We start from the raw sequence: 26,375 nt of genomic DNA, 5'->3' as shown, positions 1-26,375 counted from the left end.
ATGAATGGAAATGCTACATAGATAAAAATAAGCAGTATGTGACTATGATAAAGTATCATTCTTTGCACAAAACAAGTTTTCTGAGGTAAAGTTTGCATACTTTTATAGTTTTACACTCTTTATTCTCATTGATTTTAAGGTTATTCCTGTTGGAAAATGAAAGAAGATATTAGGGTATTTTTGCACTTAAGAAGCTAATTGTATACATGATTCCAAGTTTCTGTGTTTCGCTGAACATGAAGTTCATGTAAGACAACACCCCATTTTTCTTACAGTATAGGCCCCAAGGAATACAGGTTCATTCTTAACATTTCAACAGAAGGATACTCTTAATTTAAGATATCTGAGATAATGAACGCTTAGAAAGTCCTGAGATCAGTTTTGTGGCTATAGTTTAACAGCAACATCTTAATAGAAAGAATGGTAGTTGGAGTTGCTGACAGAAGGTGCAGAATTCAGTGACTGACTAACTGCTTGTGGTAGCTACTCGCTCAAAAAGTACACTTGCCTTTGGGAATGGGAGGGTTAGAGGAAGGCAAAACTTTTCTATTTGTGCAGTCCAAAGTACATTATAATGCATGAATCTTTTTCTGTAAGGTTTGTACTTCAGTAACAGAAGGTAATCATGTATTTCTATGTTCCATTAAATTTACTATATTATGAACATACATGTCTGGCTTGATAAACATTGTTAATGGATCAGATTTGTTTGTGCTGTAACCACTTGTAGAAGCCTATGAAGTTATGATAACGTGTAATTAGGTTGAGTGTCTTAAGACAAATTCTTGTGCACTTTGAAATCTGAGCCATCTGTTTGAAATGTAGAATGATACTACTGGTGTTCTCGTACTGTTCTGGACTGTTTTTGCAGATAACAAAATTGTCTCCCATTTGCTGGTGGCTGAACCAGAGAAGATCTATGCTATGCCTGACCCCACTGTTCCAGACAGTGACATCAAAGCACTTACCACTCTTTGTGACCTGGCAGACAGAGAACTGGTGGTGATCATTGGATGGGCTAAGCATATTCCAGGTACATACAGTATTTATTGCAAATAGATAACATACAGAAATCATTGCATGGGTTATTCTCTTCTGGTAAAAAATACTATTTTTTCTCTCCCTACAGTGCATAAAGTTTTCTTAAGACTCCAGTTAATTCATATAGAACATAGGTTAGATAATAACATACATTACCTTAGAAGTAGTGGTATTGTTGCAGTGAGTTTTACTATGTTAATAAGTTTTACATACTGCTTAGTGAATTAATTTTTTTCATGTATTGCTTTTACTAAGATAAACTTACCTTGCTATCCAGAGCATCAGCCTGGTATGAAGGGTAGTGCAAGTCCTCTCCCCTGTAGTCATCTGATTCAGCATTACTTGAATTTAAGTCTGGCTGCTCTGTAACATAAATGCTGCACTACCTTATACTGACCAGAGGAGGTGAAAAAATTCAGTTATATTTTGACGTGGCGCAGAGGAATTGTTCTCTTCATTGAACTAGAGTGAGAACAGGATTGTACCAGCAATTCAGTAGAAAGTACTGAATTGTACCAAAAAGTCTCCTCTTACGACTTAGTATTTCCTTGATCTGCATGAAATGGACTGCGGTCTACTTCACGTTAGTGCACTGATACTGTAAAAGCTGACTGGCACTCTTATTAGCAAGAAAAATGGGGGTCATCAAAAGCAGTTTCTCAGAAGATTAGCGATTTCTTCAGATAACAATTCAGGTATGTTTTTCCCCCCAGTGCTGAGGTGTTTGTTCTTGCTCTGTGAGCTAGCAGACAAACTCAGAGAAGTCTCCAGGGTTCTCAGTCTGTCACCTTTCACAAACAGTAAAGTCACAGAAAAAAAGACCAGCTTTCTTTATTGTTTCTTAAGGCATTTTTCTAGTCCAGCAGATGAGTTAGCATGTTGGTGTGTTTTCATCATTAGTTTTCTAATTTTGATAGTGGAGCCTTATTAAGCATGAGACTGGATAACCTTTAATTCCTCAGAATAATACGTCATTCTAATTTTAGATGTGATTTTGTGGTACTTTAATAGTAGAATAAATAATCCAGTCAGTTGTTTGTTTATCAAAGTTAAATACATTTTATTTCTAGTTTCAAAGGCAGTCGCAAAGAAATATTCTTGAGGTTTGTTGAGGCTTTTTTTACCCCTTGTATTAACCAGTTCTTCTGGGTCATCTTTGATAAATATAAATGCAATATATATATCAACACAATGAAAGAATAATAGTAATTTGTACATTTATGGAGTATTGTTTTACTTTGGATGAAAGACAACAACCTACAGGCTCTAAAATAGTCAATATGCGACTTGAAATTTAGTCACTCTCTATTGCCACAAACGGTGTATAAACAAGCTCTTGTATCACAAGCAATGTTTTTCTGGTACAGTTAACTTATTTCTGTCTCCTTAAACTAGTTTGTCTTTATGCTTTGAATGCTACAGTAATTTCTTTAATCAAATTGATGGAAGTCCCTTTCCCAGCCCACACTGAAACCAATTTATTGGTCATGATACGCCGGCTATGTTGCTAACAGTCGTAACGAACTGTCAGGCAATATCGCAGTGGAGCTAATTTGAAGTCATTAGGTGTGCAGCGTTCAGGCAACAATTTGTTACAGTGGTTAGGAACACAGCTGACATTTCTGAATGGCTTTGTTCAGAGCAGTTCTAGATGAGCCCAAGCAAATTGTAAACTAATTTAAACATCACTCTATATTATAGTAGCTACTTTGTCTTACACTGGTTGTTAATAAAGTCAGAGTGAGTTAAGTAGGTGAGTTTGAGTTTTATCTTTAGAAGATACTTAGATCACCTTAACCAAAATAGAGTAGCTCTCAAAGAAGTCAGTCATGCTCCATAGCAGTTTCAGGGAAACTTTTGTCGGTTTGATTTGTGAATATGCTGGGGAGCTTTGATTTGGCTGGAGGGATGAGAAGAACGGAGGGATGAGACTGAGCAGCCTTTAAAATGGTGACTTTGGTTAGTTTGGAAAAGGTATTGGATGCCATAAACTGGCCTTGAAAATTTAAAGTCTGCGATCTGAACCAGTTGAGGAACATTTCTGCCGTGAGACACCATTTTAGTGCAAAGTAGATTCAAAACTGTAGCTGCACTGGTAAAGCCGCACAAGGTAAGTTTACTTACCTGATTCCATTTACAAATGAGAAGGAAAAAAACCCCAGGAAATTAAGACAATGTTTTTGTAAGCCTTCAGCTAACAGAGAACAGTGATAAAATCCGTGCTTGTTTTCTGGCGTTTGAATGCAAAAATCAAAATGCAAAAGGGCTGGACATGCTAAAGGGCAAGTGATGAGCTTTTGTAGCTGGATTTTGAATGATGGAGTACTGCTGAACTTGGACTGCCTACACTCAGCTAATGTCTGGCAAAAAACAACTTGTAGAAGAGCCTGTACTGGTGCTAGCTTTCTAATCTAACAAATGTTACTAGAGGTAGAAACATAAGAGAATGGGGAAAAGGGTGCAAATTGCATAAAAGTTCACTGTAGCTTGGCAGACTAAGTAAATCCTTGGTATAAGTCTCTTCGAGTCGATTAATTATACCAGTAGTGAATTTGTGCCTAGCACAGCAAAGCAGCAATCAGCAAATCTTTCTTTACTATAGTGATTTCTTAAGGTTCAGTGTAATTAAAGGCCCTTATATATCAGGTGCTTAATAACTAATAAAGATTTCAACTGTAAAGCATTGCAATGTAAAATTTGTCTTTGTGGAAGAAACCGAAACAATGTTTTTGCTACTCCAAAAGAAATTCTTTTAATGGGATTATCTATGGAAAGGTAACAATGCAATATGCGTTCTGCCCTGGCCAACCATTTCCCGTTGCAGTCATAAACTAAAAAATGTTTTCAAATTATACAAAGTTCAAGTGCTTTCATAAAATCATTAGTATTTTTGTGGTATTGGAAACATTTCAATACTTGCTTTTATTGAATGAAAAGTCTATACAATCTACAAAAGAAAATATTGAAAGAAAAATATATATGGAAAGCCTTTATCAGTAAATAGAATTAGTCTCCTTGCATTTATAAATCAAATAAATGGAAAGTGTGTTGTTATGAAACATGACCATGTCTTATCTGAAGAAGAAAAAGATCACAATGGCATTAGGAAATGCTTGACTTTAGTTAGAGAGGCGTAAGGGCACAAGAACAGATGATGGTGCCCTAATAGCCCTTTTTAAGAATGACAGGGCCCCGCCATTAGCATCCTTTTATATCCTTGGAAATTGCTCATGCCTCGCTTTTATGGTTCCTATCTGCCTGACTCTTTTTTATTTCTCTTTCAATTTCATCCGCGCTCGGATAAGCGCATGCTAACACAATATGATTGAGCTGTAAAATGGAACGCTGTCGCCTCTAATCTCTTTTATGTAGATATGGAGGTACTTCCACACTCCACTTCATTCTCTCTCCATTGTTGGCCTTTTTAGAATGTGTTGCCGAGTAATGGAGGCTCAGTCAAATATTAGAGCTAGGTTTCACAGGGTGTGATAAGAAGATTATCGGCCCAGCAGTCAGATCTATTGTTGTTCTTTGTGTCAGATTAAAATATTCTGATGTACTGTAACTTCGTTAGTAAAATATTGGAGGTGCTTAGGGAGAGGCTGATGCTGCCTCATCTCCTGCCTGATGAGACAAAACTCCTATTAACTGACCTAAATAAATTGTAGATATATTATAAAGCCTCTGTAAGACTTTTATTTATTTTATTTCACTTTGTTTCATTTTATTTCATTTTATTTCATTTTATATCTTCTAAATAAGGGAGCCTTTCATAATTCAGTGTTTTCTGGTGGTTGAGTTTCCTACCCTTTGCACTGTATTTTGGGAAGTTTCCATTTTATATTTGGTCACATTATATTGATTAAACTTTTGCAGTATGGAGCTCCATTCTGCTGATACCTGGTCACAGTATCAGAGTTGTTTAGACTTGATTTCTGTAATGTAACTCTCTTGTTGACATTCAGCAAAAATGCGCAACGTTCTTTCATATTAAGTGGAGGCAGCAAACATTAAGCTCTTAAAAATGTGCATAACAGGAAGCTAAAGACAAAATGTTCTCTAAAAAATTTGCATGCATGAAAAAACATCAACCAGACCATAGAAATCAACTTTTTTGCACTTAAGATGAAAAATTTGTTTGGAAACAGTAAATCAGACTAATACATCAAAAATAACTAGTTACATTATTTAGTAAAATAAGCCTGCTTGTCTTCAGCTGTGTCCCTGTTTTGTTAGCAGTAACTGTGTTCAAGGGAAGGAATAGTTAGAAATTGATACTGCCACTGGTGCTAGCATTAAAAAAAAAAAAAAAAGAGGGGAGGGAGAATGATTTTGATGGAGTAAATACAAGAATGTTTTGAATATTTTAGTGCTAGTGTTAATTTTTTATGAAACATTGTTGCTCTGGCATACTCTTTGTAGAGGACAATATTTAAGCTTTCCTTTCCAAAGCAGCTTTCAGGGGTGTAGTTTAACATTCTAATACTGAATGAGAACATGATATGCTTCAGAATTGTCATTTCTAAAATGCCCTTTTCTCATCATCTGGTTCAGAAGTACCATCCCATGGAGGTAAAAGTACAGAAAAAAAGTTGACCATAGTCACTTTTGGAAAGCTGATGTTTAAGAAAGCATGAGCACTTACACATATGGTACGTCCATGCAGATATGAATGAGGTGCATATATGTACCTGTTCTCATGCACACAATTGTTTATTGTCTGCCTCTAAATGGACATACAGCATGTGTTTAAATGCCAGAGAAAAAGTCTGAATGTTGCTTTATGATCATACCTGAAATCATGTGTTGCAACGACCCGGTATATGTAATAACATACATTGCAGCCATAACCAGCATCCTGTTTATGCCCAGATCTTTCTCTGTATGGTTATTTGGGCAGCTAGTACAGAATCTCAGCGCTGTAAGAGAAATAGGTGTCTTCCTGTATGTCTGTGCCACGCTGCTTGCTGCTGTAAAATTTGTTCTTTCTGCTGAGGTTGAGGCCTTTTCTAGTCTCTTGTGCTGTTAGCTGAATTTAGGACCACTTCAGACATGAGGAGGACTCCTGCAGCTTTCTGAGAGCACCCCATCACAGGCTGCCTGTCCCTCCACAGACAGGTAGACTTGTAAACGTGGTGTTTACTGCTCACGTAACATGGAATGGAGTATGAGTTGTTAGGTGCTAAGAGGTTGGTAGTAACAATAACTTGAGCCTCTTCGGGAATCAGGACATCCTGCCCTTTAGCAATGTGCTGACTTGGATACTTTATCAAAAGCCCCGTATCTGCTCTTCTTTTAACTCCTTCTACAAACATGCACTAAGTACAGAGACCAGACTTGCTCTTCCTATATGGAAATGTTCTTGAACTCACAGCTTGTGTGACGTGATCTAAGGCAGGCCATTCCCTGGGCCTTAAGGGTAGAGATTTCTGCCAAAAGGTTTCTCCGAAATGAATGACTTCCTTGACCTCTGTCACTGAATTGTACAGTATGGGAAATCAGCAATTGTCTGCCAGTTTTATTTTGAGCACTAGTGTGGATAGACCACCCGACACTACCAGTGTTTAAACCACCATGTCGAGTCAAGCTTCTCTAAGCAGAACAGAACAGCAGTGTGCCTAAAATGCCAGCAGTTCACCTATGCTGTCACTTGAAGTGGTAGGAATGGTGGCAATTTTCATTTCCTCATTTTTTGAAAATAGCATCACAGGGAAGGTTTAAGGGATTTTGCAAGGCAGGGAGGAAGAGGTAGGATTTCAAGGATAATGCATAAATAAACACGTCCGCAAGTCTCCAAGCCTTTTCAAAACAAAACAAGTAGTCATGGTAGATCTGTTGGTGGTAGTCAAAAGATCTGTTTGTTTATTTTAAAATTATTTAATAATGAGATATGGTGGTGGGCTATTCTTCATGGATCTGTAATTGAAGTCAGTGGCAAAATTTCAGCTGATTTCAGTGCAAAAGAGTAGTAGGCCTTGTGTGCAACTAGGCATGCATGCAGTCTTAGTGTGTCTCCTAGTCAGAAAACACTGGTTCCAGTTCAGAACTGAGAAAGACAGCAATGGAGAGGTGAGGAGGTTTCTGTTACTGCTACACCGAAATGTCCTGGAGTAAAAAGAGCACTTTAGTTTCCAGGTTAGTTTCCACTTTCCATTTTTTACTTGCATTAAATTAACTGAGGGGGGGAGAAAAATAATCCCAAACATATAAACATCTCATCACATGCAATTATACATAGATATAAAATAAATTTGTAGTAAAACTCAAAAAAGCAAAAGAAACTCCTGCTAGTTATGACTTTAAAGTCCCTATCTATTAATTGAAAAAGCTTGTTTAAGACTAATAATCAACAAAAGCATAAGAAAGCCAAAAAATGGAATTAACAGGTAACAAAAGAACTTGGCTCAATTCTTATGTTTTAATATTGTAGGGTTTTTTTAGAAAAAAATCCTTTGTTTAAATCCTTTTCTCTCAAAATCAGAAATAAATGGTGACTTTATATCTCTGTTAAGTTCACCTTTTATTCATATAAAAGTACTTGCTTTCTCCTTCTGAGTGACTGTCTCCTTTTTGTTTGTTTGGTTGGTTTGGTTTTTTTTTTTGTTTTTTTTTTTAAAACAGTCTTCTCCACTCATGCCCCCAACATTCACACTACACTGTCTGGCTGTTGGACTTTTTTTTTTTCCCAGTGTCCCCCTTTATCTGCCTCAACCAATCTCCAAATGAATGCATGTCTATCATGGCCTTAGCTTTGACACTCTGGATATATTGATTAATAGTTGCCCTAAGCTCCTTTTAGCAAATCAAATTTTCACTTTTAGCAAGGATTTCGCCTCTGATTTATTCAGCAAAGTGAAATGCACTAAATTGACTTTGACATTCAGGGAAAATGGCTGAAAAACAAAGAGGGGAGGAAAGAGATATAAATTGTGTGGCAGCTGGAGACTTCAAGCATAAAAGAGGCAGTTTTCTATAGAATATCACTGGTTAATTTGGAAACACGCATTTAAACAGCAGTACAAATTATTTTCTTAAAATTAGATGTTTTTTAGACTGAGGATTTGGGATATAATAAGGTTTACTTAGCAAAGTGCAATATATTCAACCCAAATTCATCACTGCTAATCATGGTGCAAGTGTGTGATCCACTTTTGTTGCCACTAATAATTATTATGTTAAACGAGAGCCAAAGAGGTTTCTGAGTAGTTTTATAATGAGGTGCTAAATTGGTAAATATCTTCCTACCATTGCATTATGTTGTTCACTCCTGTCGCCCTTTAAAAATAAGAAATGATTAATAAAAAGAGAGCAAATCAACAGTAATGAATGCCAGTGCTTTTCATTTTCTTTCTGTAAATAAAAATGGCTATTATTTGAGTCTTAAATGCAAAAGTATAAAAAGATGTAACAGCCATTTGCTATTACGCTTCTAGCAAAACCAAGAGTGTTGTATTACCCTGGGTGACTTGTAGACTGACTTACAGACCCTGCTTCCTTGCTTGTAAATGTTGTATCACTGAAGTACCAGGAGGCTGAAAATGCCCCCTCGCATATTTGCAAGTGCTCGAGTGCACTGCTAAATAGAATAAAGGAGAAGGGAAAAGAATGAAAAGAAATTATTAATCTGTTCCATTAGCACTTCTGGATGTTTTTGAGGGGAGGTGTACAAAATGCTAAATAAAATTGGAGGAAATGGTTTGGTCTTGTTCAGTGATCAGACATTACAACAAAAAGTAAAAAAAAAAATGCATGTGGTAGTTTGCTCAGTTAATCTATAGAGACAGACCAGGAGCCTTTGGTAGGATCAGTTGTCATGGATGTACAAGTCAAATGTGCTGTGCCAGCCTCTGTTGTTTAAGGATCTGGCCCTGAAGGGATAAATCTCCATCAGTAGTCAGTGTATCAGTGGGAGCTGAGAGTTTCCTTTGTCCCCTGTGTGTACTCACCACCTCAGGACTCTGCAGCAGTGTGCAGAATTGAGCTTTAAGCAAGTATTTCCACTCAGAGGACAACAATACTCACCTTTGTACCCACTTCTTGTGTGACAAACAGGTTTACTAGATTAGGTCTGTGTAAATTGCAGATGACTCAGTAGCAGTTTTCCTTCTTCTGAGCCAACAAGGAATTAATCTTATTACCAGAGGGTAAGAAGTCTAAATGTATCTTAACCTTTTTAATTTTACTGTAATCTCCGTTCTCTTTTTTTTCTGTAAGCAAGCTGGATGTGAGGCTTCAGTAATAATGGCTTTGTGCAAGTGGGACAGCATCTGGAGTGCCACACAGGAGATAGCTGGGCACATTAGATTTTCAGGCATGTGACCTCTTTAAAGTCATTCCATCACCCCCCCCCATAATTTAGCCAACCAATTAAATGCCAACCTTATTAAAAGGCTGCCAGTTAAGAGCATATTGTATGAAAGAATTTGAACTTCTGAAATAGTCTTTATAAGGGTGTCCTTTCCCCAAACTTCCTCTAAGTGTACAGTTCTTACTTCAAGGATGGCCAGCTTCTCACAAGGAGTGCATGGCTGCAAGGTAGGAAGATGCCTTGCTCAGAAACACAATAAGAAAGTTGGGACAAATCTTGACATTATTCTTTAAGTGAGGACTTTGCAGAAGAGGCAAATGCAGCAGAAGTGAGCCTGTCATTTATGTTCACTAAGTATCACTTCTGTATTTACAGGACTCCTCTAGAAAAATAAAGCTTTTTTTTTCATCCAGATTCACAGTTTAAAGAACATCCAAACAAAGAGTGGTTTTGGCACTTTTAAAATTCCTGAAGGCTTTGTTGGAAATAAGATAATCAATGTTACATGTCATTTAAGGTGGCATATGAAGGGATCATAGTAGACACTGGAAACGCAGAAGTAAAATTAGAGCAACATAGCCCTCTTATGGTAGCTATTTAGGCTGTTTTAATGTAAACATCTGACTTACTCATCTAACTTAGCCTCCAACAAAAATATATTTACTTTGTTCTGGGTGGGGAAGAAAAGAGCACCTTCTCGGTCATACGTGTTGATATGTAAAACCAGGATGGAATTTTCCCCCTCCTAGGAGGAAGAGGGAAAAGAGCCAGTTGCTCAGATTGGAATTAGAGCAGACAGGTCTCCACCTGTATGACTGGGTCAGAGACACAGGATGGTCTAGTTTCCTAAAGTCAGCTGAGACCAGTTAAATACTGTAATTCTGAGAATGCCTCTACTTTCTCTCTGGATAAGTTCGGCTTCACACCTGCTTAACCTACATTAGAATAGGATTAATTACCTGAATTGCAATGCCCCCTTAGCCAGTCAGCACGTTTCTGGCAGGGCACATGGTGACCTGGGCCTGGTTATATATAGTCTGTAGATAACAGGGGAGCACCTGGGTTGTAATGGCAAGGCTCAGCCCAGCCTGATAAAAGAATCAGCAGTTTTTAAAAATGAGTCTGTAGTAATCACCCTCTGCATCAGCTGGATCATACAAGAGCTTTATGAACTTACGTCTTCATTGGTAGTAAGCTGTTTTGTTGGGCAGTGCTCAATTTGTGCACATACATTATAGGCATGTATCTGTGTTGAGAAAGAATCCCAAGAAACATAGAATCCAAAGAAACCAAGTATTTAATTACTTAGATGGAGCACTTATTCACCTGTAACTTTTGAAGTCAGGGTTCCATGTTATTTAATTCATCATCTCCAAGTTTTGTACTGTATAGCAGGCAGAAATACTTGGGTAATTTTCCATACAAAAAAAGAAACACACAGCCTTCCTTTAACTTGAAAACACGTTCTATAAAGACAAAGTTCTCTGACAGGATATTGGTCTGCCCAAGATATTTTCCATCCCAGACTCCTGAGGCACATATTATAGATGAGTGGAAATTTCACAGTATAGCTCTGACCCTTCTCCCAAGATGTTTTGTTCTGCCATGTCGTGCACCATCAGTTTCAATCAGCTGCATTAACAGTTGAGGTGAAATCAAATATTGAAATGAGACCCAACTACAGATGCAGAAGGCTCCGAGTTCAATGGAAATGGCACTTGCAGAGTAGAGTCAGCAAGCTTACCAAGTCCTGACATGTTATGCATGAGAACACCAGAGCAAAGAGTTGTGATGAGGGCGGAGAAGAGGCGGGGACAAATCTGCAATTTTCGTGCATCCAGCTGTTGGAGAGATTAAGGGGGAACAGTTTAGCAGATAATGACTGCTGCTCATACGTTTGTTCAAAGAAGAGGTTGCACTTCTTAGCATAAGTATATCATGACACTAGCAGGCTGCAGGGTATTTCTAGCCAGAGATTTTCTTCTAACTATGCTTTAGCATCATGCCTGCATTAATGAACAGGCATTAGACTCCGAACTTGCATGTATTCAACTTATATGTGGTAACATATGAAAGTTACTGTGACCCTTGTGTCTTTCTTAATTAACTGTGCTTGCAGTGAGAAGAATTTAGAGTCCTTTCCCATATCAGTCTCATGTAGAAAGCCATTCCACTCTGTGGTCTGTTCTTCACTTTTCACTAGTTTGAAGTTTCCCAGGAATAAAGTTAACTGTTGCATGGATTCAGGAACAGGTTGTTTAGTGTCGGGGAATCTTCAGCTACACGTATAACATGCAAAATGAAACCCAGATGATCTTCATTCAGTGAAACCGATAGGAGTTATTTTGAAGAGTTTTTTCACATTTTGACTTAACTGAACATTTTCCAGACACCATTAATGACTTGTGCTGAATGCTTTGCTTGATGTATTCAACCCAAATTTGGAGTTCACAGTGTTCGCAGGATTGTGCCTGGCACCCCAATGGTGATGAGTAATTTGTACTGTGTACTGTAATCCTCATATGTGAAGCACACTGTGGACTCTCTAATGAAAAGTTCACTTGGAAACAGGGTGCTTCAGACAGGCACCAGGCACAGAGTGCTGGTAGGGCTGGGGACAAGTAGTGCACATGCTATGCAGGATTATTCCTGCTTCCTCTGTAGCATAAACCTACAGAGGGCAGTGTCTGACAAGAGGCTTAGATGGGCATTTCAGGAGATAAGAGGATGTTTTCGTGGAATATTTGCATGTTCATAACTGCAATCAGCCAGCATCAATGATAAACATACAGTCTTTCAGAGAACCTGCTTGGAGGGCAAAAAACAACACCTAAAAAGAGCTTGTGATGGGGAGATAAGAACACAGGCTGCCATGGGGCTCCTGACTTCCAGTGCTTCAACCAACACAGATGAACTAGAATTTGCCATTGATAGCTACACCAGCAAGTGTACTGTCTCTGTGGTAGAAAGTGGTAGCTATTTATATACTGAATGGCAATACTAAACAATTTAGGAGAAGCAGTGAAGTGTGTCCTATCCAATTAAAAATGCAGTGAGAATTTTAGGTAGGCAAAATGTAATTATTTAATTGGAGTTTGACCGGGATGCTTTTCCGCTGTTAAAATAAGTATAAATTACATGAGCTATAAAACTTTAAATTATGAAAATATTTTGAGGTCTTTGAGCATGGTAATTGGAGCTATATATTCAACTTTGTTTTTATCCTGACACTTCATAATGGCTGTTCCCTAAAGCAAGCTTTTTTTTACATTATCGAATATCCCTTAGTGAAGCAAATTAGCAATCAGTCTGGAAAATATTTAAGTAGTACAATCACATTATTTACACAGGCACTTCCATTGTGCAGAGTCCTCTGTGTTCCCAAATATTTGTAGGATCACTTCCTCAGCTGTCAACATTCACGCTTGAACCTCTCTCTTTAGTAAAGCTCTATATGAAAATCCATTAAGGCCAATAGAAAGACTTGCCTTGATTTCACTGTGCTTTGGATCAATCCCTAAATATGCAGGTCACTATCTGAAACCTGTATGGACCTCAGTGCTTTACTATTTGCCTTCTACTTGAATTAACATTTTTGTTTAAATGGGGGAGGGTTACTTGGTGCAACTCCTTGCACAAAGCTTTTTTTTTATTATTTTATTATTAACGAGAAAGAGAATCCTACTATGGAGGATTCATTTACTGTAAGCAGAATAAGAGTCTGCTCTTATCTAGAACCATATTTCAGTGCTTACAGGAACATCAGCATCTGGCCAGAATGATAGAATGTTTGCTGTGAAATGTATTATGTAAGTGTTTATATTATCAATATGGTGCAGATAAAAATCTACAGAAACACTGCATTTAGCATTTGGAATAATTTTAAAACACCATCCGGCATACTTCTGGAAATAGGTTCTCTGATGCTATGGCTGCAGTTAGTGACTCCAATTGCTTGAATTATATTGTCCAAAATACACTCCCCAATTAACTCATCAGGTTGAGGAATTCCAGGTATTTATTCTGTAACTTTGATACTGGTGGGGAGTGTTCTCCTGGGGTTCTCTAAATTAGAATGACTTTTCTTATGCAGTTGTTTTTTCCCCTGATTCAGCAAAGACTTTTTCATCAGAGTTTTGCTCTTTGGCTTTTTCTTCACTGCTTTTTAAGGTTTGAACACACAGTAAGTCATATCCTGGTACTCCTATTGATACATTTGTACAGTGCTGAGGTACAGGCTCCATGTTACATCCATACTTGGCTCGTTATCCTCTTATCAAGCTCTTTGCATCCCTTTGTTTATTTGAGGAGACAGGAAGACTGTGTGAAGGCTGCTTAGTCAGGGATATCAGCGTTGTTGGCAGGGGAGTGATTGCCAGTTGAAAAACAAGGCATTATTGCTCATTTTTTCCCTCTTATTAGTTTGATTACATTTGCAAATCAAATCAATCCATCAGACATGATCAGGCCTCGTCCGCATTTTAAGGAATAGTAATCTCCGTCTAATAAGATGCAAATGTGTCACATCGGTAAGTAACCAATAAATCATCGTCTTGTCTTTGGCAATCATTAAATATCAGAACCAACAGTCAATTTTTAGTATTTTCAATTTGCGATATGCCGCTGGAATATAAAGATAGATGGACGTAATTACACAAACCAAACACTATTTCAGTTCATTCCAGACAGCAAATTTAGTGGAAGGTATAACTGGCTTGTCATCACACTACATTATTCCTGGCGGTTCATGCAAAGTTCACAGACAAGCTTCAAATGGACATTGCTTTTTTTACTTCCCTTAACAACGTTCCCACTACCACCACCAAACTTCAATAAATGACTTGAAATGCTATAGGACATCACTTCCATCAGTGCACAAAAAGGCACAGGAAGAGAAACATTACCCAAAAGTCCAAAAGTTTTCTAATACTTGCTACATTCTTCCACTCTCTTTTCCCTCCTTTCTCTTTAGACATTTTAATCTGAAATTTCAGTTTTTCCTCTGACACAGAGTAACTTTTTCACAATTTTTGCTAGTTACCTCAGTTTTAGTAATTACAGAATATAATAAAGATAGACAGTGAAGAAGGATTGGCACACCAGCTTCCCTCTCTCTCTCTCTCCTCATCTTTTTAAAGGAGTGAAAATTCAAATTGTTTTTCTTTTTCCTTTTTTTTAAAATTGATTTGGGATTTGGAAAAATTGATTGCCTCATGTGCATCCCAGGGATTCATTGATATGTTTATTGTCTGATTTGCAATGTCTCACTTTCTGTTAATGACTTTATTTGTGTACAACAGTTTACATGCTTTTCAAGAGAGAAAGAGACATAAGCTTATGTCCTGGCAGCACTAGTGGCAAAATAACCCAAAATCTCATCTTAAACAGCAGAGCTTTTATCTGGATATTTAGGACTGATTTAATAGTATAGGGTACGGACCCTAAAATTGCAGATCTGCAGGGAGACTGCTAATTTCAGCAGGAATTTGGGCCTTCTTACAGTGCTGAGTGACATGAGAGAGAGAGAGAGAGAGAGAGAGAGTGTGTGTGTGCAAAATACTGTCTCTGCTCCGACACAAGCAGCTATGCGGAAATAAGAAAAGAGGATTTTGTAGGCTTGTGCTGACTTAATGTAGGTTTCCAGCACACCAAAGCCAGACAGTGGGCTTACTGTGTTTGACCTTAAGAAACTTCTTGCCATGAGCTGTGTGCCCTGGGTGGACCTGCTGCTGCAGCATCCTGTCAGTTATGTTTGTTTCAGCTAACTTGCTTTGGGAAGCTGAACCTCAGGTGTTTGGGAGTGACTTGTGGAGAGATCCTTTAGCCCCCTCTGTGAGAAAATAGTTTTCACAGTAGCTGTTTGATTTGATTTGGTAAATGAATTAAGTGGAAATTAGGGAAGAGGCTTGCTTGTGAGCATACCTACTTGCTTTGGGTTCCCTGTCATGTTGAGCTCCTGTTAAGGAAGCAAGGGTGGGGAGAGTGGTTGTGCAAACGTTTACATGTAAGCTCCTGGATAGATACTGTGTGTTACTCATTCTTGGCATCAAAACTCTTGTTCTTTGATGAGGGAAAATTGCAAAGAAATACTGCTGCACAAGGTGTTGATTCCATGCGCCAGAGATTTAGACAACTTAAAATGTACCATCAATTAACAAATATTTGGTTTTGAAACAAAATATTTTGAAATAAAAGATGTTATTACCTGTCTTTATTTTTGTCTTCAGACTGGTATCAAGCTCTAGCAGCTTTGAGGAAACAAGAGATTTATTTCAGATTTAAATGAAGCTAAGTAATTTTAACTAAGTAATTTTAGCTCTTGTCCTAACAAAGTTGGAGCTTCCTGGCACTTTACATTAACATATTCCTGGTTGTTTCATACCTCAGTTGCTAACTGATGCTGCCTATGTCTCTTGCAAAAGTCTTCCCTCTTTTGTAATCTCCAGAGACTATGGTGAGTAAAAGCTGCACACAGAGGCCATGTGCCTAAGAAGCTCAGCACCAGAACCTTATGTTCTGTCTAACCATTTTACCTACTACCATGGTATGTTTAATTTGCTTTTTCATCAAATCAATAATGGGTCTAATTGAAAAAATTGGCAGAACTACATACAGCCTAGCTACCAGTGTCAGTGTTTTCAGGAAATCAGAGATGTTGCACAGCTATGCAAGTGACACCTGTGTTAGTGCTGCATCTCTGTTACCAATGTGTGGAGAAACAAACATTACTCAGGTGCAGGACCTGTACCAATTGATCACTATGCTATCAGAATTAATCACCTGGTATTCAGCTCAGAGAACAAAATTTACATCTTAATATATGACACTCCTGCACATACACACATGCACTACTAAAAATGGCACTGCTCACTCCTGTTTGAAAGTGTGCATCTATTTTCTTAGGCAAGGCCTAGCAATTCTTGTTCCTAGTGTTAATTCCCAAACACTTGAGGTGGCTACTCCTATTAAGTCACATCCTTTCAAATAGAAACTCACACAGGACTGTGTAATAAAATGGATTTTGTTCCTGGATTTGCATTCCTCATATCCTGCCCTTACTCTGACAAGAAAAAGGGATTTTTGAGAATCTTTAGTGCTCTGCAGAAAATAACCCGTGTGAAGATAAATAAATAAGTAAAGTTTGGCACTGTGCAAGATTGGCAGGCCTTCACCAAGATGGTCCAGCAATGGTGCAGGTGCATTGGCTAGCAGTGTAGAGAAGCTTGTGTGAGAACAGCACAAAATCATAGCACGTGCTCTCCGTTCCCTACTGACAGGAGTGCTCAGTTATCCCGGCTGCTGTGAACGAAGCCGGGCTTTATGCAGAGTCTGGTCGATGTCCGTGGGGCTGGCAGAAAGATTCAGGCCAGGTGCACCAACTGCAAGATGAGAATTACAAAACACTAATTTTAAAAGAAAGAAATGAGGATTTCAACTTCATGTTTTGTATAATTGCAGAGCTAGTGGGGTTTTAAAATATGGCAAAGCCTTAGTCATTAGCATAGGGTAATCACCTTTGCTGTTTAAAGACAAAATAATAACAATAGGAAAGGTATTGTACATTGACACATGGAAATTTAATGCTTTTCAGAGAAATTTTGTGGGGATTTTTTATTATGTGGCTAATTACATATTTACATGTAATAGCACTAGCAGAGCCATTACAGTCCATTGGGTAAATAATATGCATTTTAAAAACCATTTATAAATATGTATTTATTTGATGGACCAGAACGGTTTTTTGAAGTCATTCTCATCCACTGAGTAAATAATATATGGATTGCTTTTAAAAATAAATATGTATTTCTCCAGTAGACATTCCAGGCAATTGGGTAAATAATATGCATTTTTCAAATATTAAAAAAACCCAACATACAAATGTATAGAAATCTGGCCTAAATATGAATCTTCCTGAGAGAGCAAAATGACTCAAAAGGTGTCAGGTTTAGCTTTGAAATTTCTGTTTAGAATTGTCAGTTTGTATCACCGCCTAGAGTTAATTAAATGTATTTTATGCATTTTCATACATACAGTGTGATATCAATGTCTGTTTACAGTTTTATAACACTGGTGCGCTTGACCCTCTTACTCAGTGTTCTAAAGTCAGCACTACGTGGTTAAGGTCCTTGTTTTACTTTGTGTTCATCTTAATGCAATGCCAAACACATTCATTTTGTGGGCATAGTCCTGCTTCCATAAAAATACATGGGGAAATAATGGTCACCTTAGTAGAAGGCATCTCCAACTCCTTTGTACTTCTCAACTTTAGCACTTCCTCTTTGTGTCCTTTTGGTTTATGTCTCACGATTGGCTAGTGGGCAAAGTATGAGAAAACATGAGGCTGTTTAATTACATGGGCTTGATTCAGAATCTGTTGGTGTGATCAGGACACTTTGAACTGGCCCTCAGAGGGATTTAGTTCAAGTCAGATGTAAAGATCTGCCAAAATCCATAAAGATACCCTAACACTAGAAGCTGAAGGCTACCTTTCTTGACTCTGACACTGAGTTACCATATGACCTTGGTCAAATCACTTGACTTTCTTATGGTGAAACCTTGATTCATACCTCCAGTTTTGGAGTCCTTTGAAAGCTATAGCTTTAAAACATTAAATATGATTCACAGCATGTTAGGATTGAAAGATGTGAGCACAATGCATCACCAGTTTGTTTCTTTTATATACTATGGATCTAGACCTTATCCATCCTTTTCTAAACATTTTAGTCCTTCATCCATTTCATATACTTTTCAGAAATGTTGAATATACTTTGTAGACCTTTTTTGGTTAAAATATTTGTTGTTATTCTCAAACATTAAATGAATAAAATAGCATAGCAGCCCTGTGAATTAGTATCTATATATACCTTATATCTGTCGCTTGCACAGATTTCGTGACTCCAGCAGAATCACAGAGAAAGTAATTGGTAGATTTGGGACACCACATTCTTCCTCATATTCTTCCTGTATAAATGTACCTCACGCTTCACCCATGCCTCTGACATCATCTGTGATACACTCCTGAAAACTGCTGACGTTATTAAGTTAGTTAGCTGTTTGACAGGGGTGTATTAAGGCAAGTGCCAACTATAAAAGACTTGTGCCTTATGCAATCGGGATAGCTAAGTGGGATCCATTGTCAATCTAATTGTTACTTTGATCCTGAAGGAATGAAATACAAATACATAGTGAGAATGTTTCAACTAGAGCTCTGTTACAAAGCCAATCACAGCAGCAGCGAATTATTACAAAGGAGCTTTTAGACCCATCTCTCATGGCTGTTCTTGCTGTTTTCTTGATTCGGTGCTGATTTGGCCTTGATACCCAGCATTGCCTGAGAGCCCAGCAAACATGATGTTTTGACAGAACAGATGACTAAATTCTCACCTCTTTCCTTCTCAAATGACTGAGACAGAGCACATAACATCCATAAGAAAAGCCATAGTGAGTGGCTGGAAATGAAGGATCAGCGAGAAACAAGACATTTGAAAGCAAATGTCTGGGACAAGAAGAAAATCAAAGAAACAACAGATGATCCAGTGGTGTTTGCACATTAAAATTTTGGTTTAGAACCCTCTAATGGCACATCCACACAATGCACAACCATGCTTTCTGTGTAATTTCTAAAACTACTGACGAATAGTGCTCAAACACCGGATGGTAGAGCCCAACACTTTGTGGTTGTAAGAATGTGGAACATAGGGTAAGGCATGCAAAATGAAGCCCAATTCTAAGCTTTCCAGGGCACCGAGACCAGCATAGTGCAAAAAAGTGTAGATAAATTAGTGTGCAAGAGAGGGCATTGCTGGTGGCATTCTAAATTGACCTACTGGTTCCCAGAAGGAATAAGAGGGTCTGATAGCAGAAGAATGCAAAGAAAAGGAAGGCTGAAAGCAATGGTGAGAGAAACATGGTTACACGAAGTACCTCTGAGCATACCTAACTCTTCTTTGTAAAGCACATAAGTAACTGAGATATTATTGAGTGCTTGCCTGGTCATTATCAGTCAGTTTGCTGAGACATAGTTGTGGGAGTAGCTCATCATACTGAACGTGAAGGAAGAGAAGGAAGGTCGTGATATTAAAGATCATCTAGGGAAGGGTGTCTTGTGCATTAAAAGATGAGAGACTTGAAATAAAATGTGAAGATGCTAAGGGATAAGATGGCCCAACTGTAAAAGGAAGAGTTTGTATCTTAGCACTCTATGGCCATATTGAATATGACTGTTAAATTCTTTGTATAATTAAAAGAGATAGGAGCATTCATACATTTTGTTGCAAATTGATATGATCTTTTTTGTCAGTGATCTGAATAAGATTGTACTATAGTTTTTAATTTAGCAGATTAAGAAGCACAATTAAAATATCATGAAAAAGATCATAATCTAAACCTCTGGGGTTTTTTTTGCTTATCCCTGCCAAGTTGATAACAAGAGCCGGTGTATGTAACAATTACCTCCACTACTGTAAATTCACTCTAGTTTGTGGGCTGAAGTGTTAATAAATACCTTGCAGTATTCCAGAGGGAGAAGCTTTCCATCTAATTAATAAAACTGGGAAGAATACCCAGGACACTGAACCATATCTTTCTTATTAGTGTTGGCTTCTACAAAGGAGAATCCCTGAATCTCAACACATTAGTAAATGTCATACTCCTGGGTTGCACAGAGACCTCTTGAAAAACTGCTGATTTGCTGTGGAAAAAAATCACCATGGACTTCAGAAACAATTCAGCTAGGGAATGCCAAGTGTAGAAAATCAGGGTAAAGCACGGCATGCATTATAGCAGCTAAGATTTGTGCCCCGTTTGGTGAATATTGAAAGAGAAAACATACAATTATACCTCTATTTCTCTTCCATTTTTCATCTGTACTTATGTTAATATCTTTTTCTGTGTCCGGGTATGACCTTATTGCAGTTAGCATTTTTTTGAGCCTTAGCAAAACCTCTCTGTGTTCTCTAAAACAGATTTCTTAAAAACACTTTATACTTATATGTAGCTACTTACATGTAGCTGTTTATTTAAAAAAAAATCACTTGAAGAAGGAAAATGTTTTAAGCCAATACTGAAAAGAAAGTCTTTCACAAAATACATAGTGCTAATTCCCTTTTCCTTTGCAGTAATCCATATTTGGCAAAAATAAACTTTGTCTTACTATACCTCAGCCAGTTCTGTTTCAAGGTAGCTTGTAGTAAACTAGCAATTAACTTTCTGCCCATAATTCTTTACTACACTTTATTAAAATCATTGCAATAATCTTAAATTATGGAATACTGAAATGCATTATCTGACAGACTAGACATTTACCAAAGAGAGTAAAACTTCATGCATTTCTTTTGTAGAATAAAATTGTAGGATGGAGTTTCTTGTTTTCTCACATTATCATTATTTTTATTAAATTGATGTAGCAAACTGGCATTACTACCTCCGATAGAAATAGAAATAACATCATTGCATTTACTTCTTACTTGAAGTTTTTGCTCTGAAAAATGCTCCTGCTGAGTATATTTGTAGCTGCTTTTTACTCTACTGATATGAATGATTGGGAGCAGAAAAAGAGGTAAAGCTACAGAGTCTATCCATGAGGTTGATGCTAATTTGGCTAAATGAGTCAACTGGATGGGAAGTAGAGAAGGTAAAAAATCTGCCATCTTCTTTGTCTACATCCAGTCTTTTCAATGTTCATAGTACTGGCTTTAACTGAGGTCTTCACTTAATTCTGGTAACTTACTAGTGCATAAGAAGGCAATTTAAAGTCCTGTCCAGGAATCCTAGTCTAGCAGTGTCTGTATAATCTAGTATGTAGATGTTCTAATGTACTGTATGTGCTTAAACCTTTCGATTTGGGTTTGGTTGGGTTATTTTCCGCGTTAAGAATGTTTACGATGCTTCCACATGCACTGCAAGGGACAGATCAATGCACACCATGTACAGTGAATACCTGCCATATGCGCAGTTTCAATAAAGCATGTTAACAGCAGATAGTGGTCCTTAAAAGACCATATATCAAGCATCCTCAGCATTATGCTGGAGGAACCTGAATCACACATTCCCATGCCTGTCTTCAGTTGCAGCTTTGTTGATCAGTGACCCTTTGTGACTCTGTTCCCTGTTTCAGAAGATACTTCTCTGATATGACCTGGGTGATTACATTAATTTTTTGTCCTTCAACAAGACAGTTCTTTATATTAAAAGAAAGGACATGTTTAATAAGCAAGGAATACAAGTTAATGAGCAGGTGATCTTTCTTCATTTTGGTAGCTTTTGGAATACCCTTGGTTTGCTTAGTACAAATGCATGCATATACAGGCTTATGCAAACACACATTAATACGTATACCTGTCTGCCTTTATGTCTGTGATAACACCACGGATCTTCCATATCCATTATTTTTGTCTTTCTACAGTAGCAGTAGAGTGAGAGCTCAGTTGCTGTGATTTTGAAATTCTTTGCCTGGGGCACATCTCTCTAAGCTCTTCTGTTCTGAACTCCAGTTGTAGGAGTAGGTTCCAAACACCTCAAAGAAAGGCAGCCCAAATTCTGAGACTTCAGTTTTTGGGAAACTAGTAATTGAATGCTATAGGTCATCAACATATACTCTGCTGTCTTCAGCAGTGATCAACCTCAGAGGGGGAGACATGAACCCATGGTAGGCAGAAGCCTCAGAAAAATTTTTGCTAATTCTTTATGCTCAGAGATTAGATGAAATAAGGAAGAAAAACATTCTTATCCTTTTAATTTGGATTTGGAATACTATACCTGGAGCTATTCTGGCCATCCATGTAAGCATTAGCTCCCTCTCTTGAGTTCTTAGCTTCAGTGACATCCTTTGGCAAGAAGTTCTCCATTCCAGCTACACTGTGGATGAAGAGTTTCCCTTCTTCCTTCCATTTTGCATTTCCTGAGTTTTACTGTAATGGTATTTGGTCTGTATTATAAGACAGAATAAAATCTTTAGACCTACTTTTTGTATCATTAATTTATATATACTTCTACTGAATTCTCTCATAAATCACTATTTTGAGGAAGAAAATTCCTGCTTTCTGCATCTTTTCCTAAGAGTTTTCTTGGGCACAACGTTTTGCTTTACTTTCACTGAACCTCCTCTAAATCTGTCACATTTTCTTTGGAAAGGAATGAGCCATTCTATTGTTCTGTTAGAAATCAGAGAGTGCTATTGATATTTTCATTTTAACTTTTCTTGCCTTCTGAAGTGCTTTTAGCCTCAGCCATGAGCATGGCATCAGCTTCATGACTAACTATGGGCTACTTAAAGGGCTACTAATAGATGCGGTTTTCAGGCTAATGTTTTCACACTCTTCCCTGGACTCTTTCAGAACTGGCCAGGATGATGCATCTCTCAATTTCTTTTTCTCACCTAGAGATCATTTAGTCAGCCTTGTCTCACTTTGGAGGGACTAACAATGCATACTCGGATGGCCTCCTGTCTTAAATTAAAGAGGGCATTGATGGAGGTCACCTCCATAAACTGCATTCTGGTGTTGCAGGTACCAAGAGCATATAGAATACCATTGTTTCTTTAACTTGCACTGAATTTTTAGAAGTATTTTCATTTTCAGACTGAAAATAAAATAATGTCAGACAATGTTGCATGAAATTGCATCTCCGATGCTGCCTCCAGTGAAAGCCTATCATCTGACTTCACCTCTGTGCATCTGCTCACGATAATGCATTTAGAAATCAGGGATGTTTTGCTGTTTTCAGTCTTGGTAGCAAGTGACCTGGATTCACTTTTAAGAATATGATTTGCAGACTTGTTGACTGGGATTCTTCATTTGGAGGATGAGTTGATTTGTCTGTATAAATCCCCTGTGTCAAATTTAATAGATGGATAAAGCAACCCCTTGCCTTCCATATAAAAATTCATAGTCCTTAAAAAATACGTAATTTGAGGGGGGGAAGTATGAGAGGGTTTCACATCTTTAAGAAACCAAACAAATTCCAAACTGAATAAAAGAGACAGACAGAGAAGGTTGCCTTTCTGCAAGCCGCCAGCTTTCCCAAGTGTCTCATCCTCTCTCCTCTGTCATCCTGAGGCAATGTGCCTGCATTTGTGTGTAGATTTATAGTTTATCTTTATCTATGGCTTCATCTGTAGGTAGCTATTATAGCCGCCTTGCCTGGATATTGTTTGGGCCTGATAGATCTGTCTGTAGTTCATCAAAGGGGAGCTGAGTGGCTAAAAGCCATTGGGTCCAGCTGAGGATGAAATACGAGCCATCAGCCTTGGTAATGGCTGTAAAATTTCATAATTACACGGCCTTTATTACATTGCATAATGATCCTGAAGCAGTATGGAACAATTAATTAAGATTTTCAACCATGGCTCTTTCAGAAATTAAAAAGGTGCTAGTGGCTGAGAAATGGGGAAGTGTCTTGTCCTAAAAGCATTAGGGATGCTTAAGAAGTACTTCCTGGGTACTTAAAAAAAAAAAAAAAAAAGAAGAAAAAGAAGTGAAGAAAAAGAAAAGAAGAAGAAAATCAACTAGTTAAGCAGCTAATGTCAGAGTAAGGTTTTTGTACTTGACTGCTAATTCTTAATGTCAAAACTGCATCTAAAACTCCTGCAATAGTCACTGCCGTAAAACTGTTCCTTTTCTGTTCTGTAAAAATCTTCATGCCTTTTTTCCCCTGTGCTCTGTTCTAGCCATTTGTCACATTTATAGAAGTTGAGCTCTGCACATTATTAAATAAATGCATGCCGTGACTTAGGAGGAGGGTCACTTAGCTGCGTATTGGGTGTACTGACCAAGGATTTACTCTTACCCACTTTCTCATGTCTGAGGCCATTGAAATTCTTTGAAGATCTCTGCAGTTTGACAGACATCCCCAAGGAAGACTTTTTTTTTCTTTACTGTTTTGATATTTTTCTTCCTTCCTTTTCATCTTTGTAAATGCAGCATGTCAGATGTAATATAATATTTTCCATGAGACTGACCTCAGACCTGATCAGAAGTAATTAGATTCCTAAGGTGCTGCAAAGGTGTCTCACAGATCTCTGATGTACATACCAAAAGAAAAAGTGTTTATATATGTGCAAGGAATATGCAGGGAGAAACAAGAGGCCTGAAACTGTGCATGTGCACATTACTTGTGGTGACCAACTGGGTACAATTCTGAAGGCTATCAAATTGTGATTGAGGTGGGATGTGGAATGCTCACTGTTCCAGTGGTAGTAAAACTGGTGAAGAAAAGACAGCAAAAGTAACCTTGGTGTTCTCCATGCACCATCAAAACTTTAAGGTCTCATGGGAAGGAATCTCCTTTTCACCATGTGCCTTTCCACCTCCCTGAAACTATTTTGATTCGTACAAACTCTCAGTATAACTCTTAGATAGGATAAGCATTGAATATTACTGGTTTTAAATTGACCAGTCATCATGTAAGGTCCCATCGTTCTAAATATTTGATGAGAAGCCAAGGTTTCTCCAAGGCACCTTTAATAATAAACTTCCTGCAGAAAATATAGAAAGGATTATGTGTTTCAAGGAGGAGCCGACTGCTTGAAGTAAATTCTCTTGTTGAGTCATTTATTCCCTTAATAGGAATTTTCTGATCTGCTGTCATTCTTGTTCACACACTGGGTGTCACTGCCTCTAAAACACTTGTCATTCTTTAATGGAAACAAAATAGTCATTGCAGTCAGAGCCGCAATGTCATTCCACTACCCCTTGCTGCGTCGGCAATAGTGAAAATGACAGAGCGGCTCTCAGTAGGGGTAATTAAAATGTAAATATTGATATTTTATTATTTGAAATTACTTTCCAGTGCGGCATTTAATATCTCTCCATCTGTGCGGCTCTGTTTAGCGGTCACTTTAGTGCAGCTCTGGGATGCCAAGCGGCGGCTTGATCCCCGTTATGTCAAAATGCTTGTTGCTGCTTAATTTTGATATCTAATTAAGTGGAAAAGTACAGTCCACACTGTAATCCATGGCATCTTAACCAGCTGCTTGGGTATATTTAGAATTAATCTCCACTATGGAATCATCCTAATGTATGCAATTAAGAGTCTGCCGATGGCTAATTAGGTGTATTAGAATCAGGCAGCTTCCTTTTTTTTTTCCTTTTCTTTTTTTTCTTTTTTTTTCCCTGTGTGTGGACTGTTGTAGACTTAAGACACAGCCTCCAGAGATGATCTTAATGGAACATACACACTCGTCTAGGTAAACTAGAAATTTCATGTGCATGTAGGAGAACATGTATGGCTCTCCCCAAACCAGGGAGATTGTAAACATCATTTGAATTTTTTGGCATCTGCAGCACATTAAGAAAATCAACTAAGCAACAGAAAAGTTTTAAAAATTGGGAAGAAGATGGGAGATGTGTAGGGCAGTGGTCTGAGCTGTCATTTTCCTGCCAGAGGGTGAAAGGGGATATTTACCCAAAATTTTGCAACCTGAAGTTTTTGCTTTGGCAGTGGAGAGAGATTTTAGGTAGCCCAGCACATACAGGGTTAACACAGATACGTTGATTGGATCGCAAGCATGGTTGTCTCCGTATGCTAATACATTCCTGTATTGGATTCATATTAACATGATTGGGGAATTCCTGGAAACCTGACTTTGCCTGATGGAAAGATGGAGGGAGCAGGGATTGCCACAGCTTTCAGTGAGGAAATGACTGGTGGCTTCCCCAGGGGAGAAAAAGGCAAACAGCAGTGACCCAGCACTCTGAGGAAAAGTACTCTCAAAGCAGACCTGTAGAGGTTATAAATAAAAGGCAACATGTATTAAATGCACAAGAAATTCCTCCTTTCTGTGAAAAAAACCCCCAACAAACTAGCGGTATTTTATAATCCAGAAAACTTCATTTTGAAGACTAACATGCTGAAGAAGCTTGAACTCTAAATTTCTTGATATTCCCATTCAGTGCACGCAACTTTTGGGAGGTTGATGCACACAATGGTTGAAGTGAGCAGAACCTGAATGAATGTTGATTGTGTTGATTGTTATTAGTTTAGCAAGGTTCGTCTGTCAAGTTCGTGCCTTTTTTTTATTATTATTAAT

General features: G+C 37.9%; 1 protein-coding gene across 36 annotated transcripts in view; it reads left to right on the top strand.

The window, feature by feature from the left end:
* Window positions 1-26,375, top strand: part of ESRRG (estrogen related receptor gamma) — a 379,094-nt gene that overhangs the window by 329,503 nt on the left and 23,216 nt on the right. For all 36 annotated transcript variants that reach the window (XM_051782962.1, XM_051782947.1, XM_051782968.1 and 33 more), the window contains one exon: window positions 872-1,033. In XM_051782962.1, the coding sequence (XP_051638922.1) occupies window positions 872-1,033 (162 nt within the window). The remainder of the gene's footprint in view (window positions 1-871; window positions 1,034-26,375) is intronic.

Source organism: Manacus candei, unplaced genomic scaffold (genome assembly GCF_025592945.1).
Source record: "Manacus candei isolate 608988 ecotype Guabito, Panama unplaced genomic scaffold, ASM2559294v1 h1tg000017l, whole genome shotgun sequence".
NCBI lineage: Eukaryota > Metazoa > Chordata > Aves > Passeriformes > Pipridae > Manacus > Manacus candei.
This window is presented reverse-complemented; position numbering and strand designations above follow the sequence as displayed.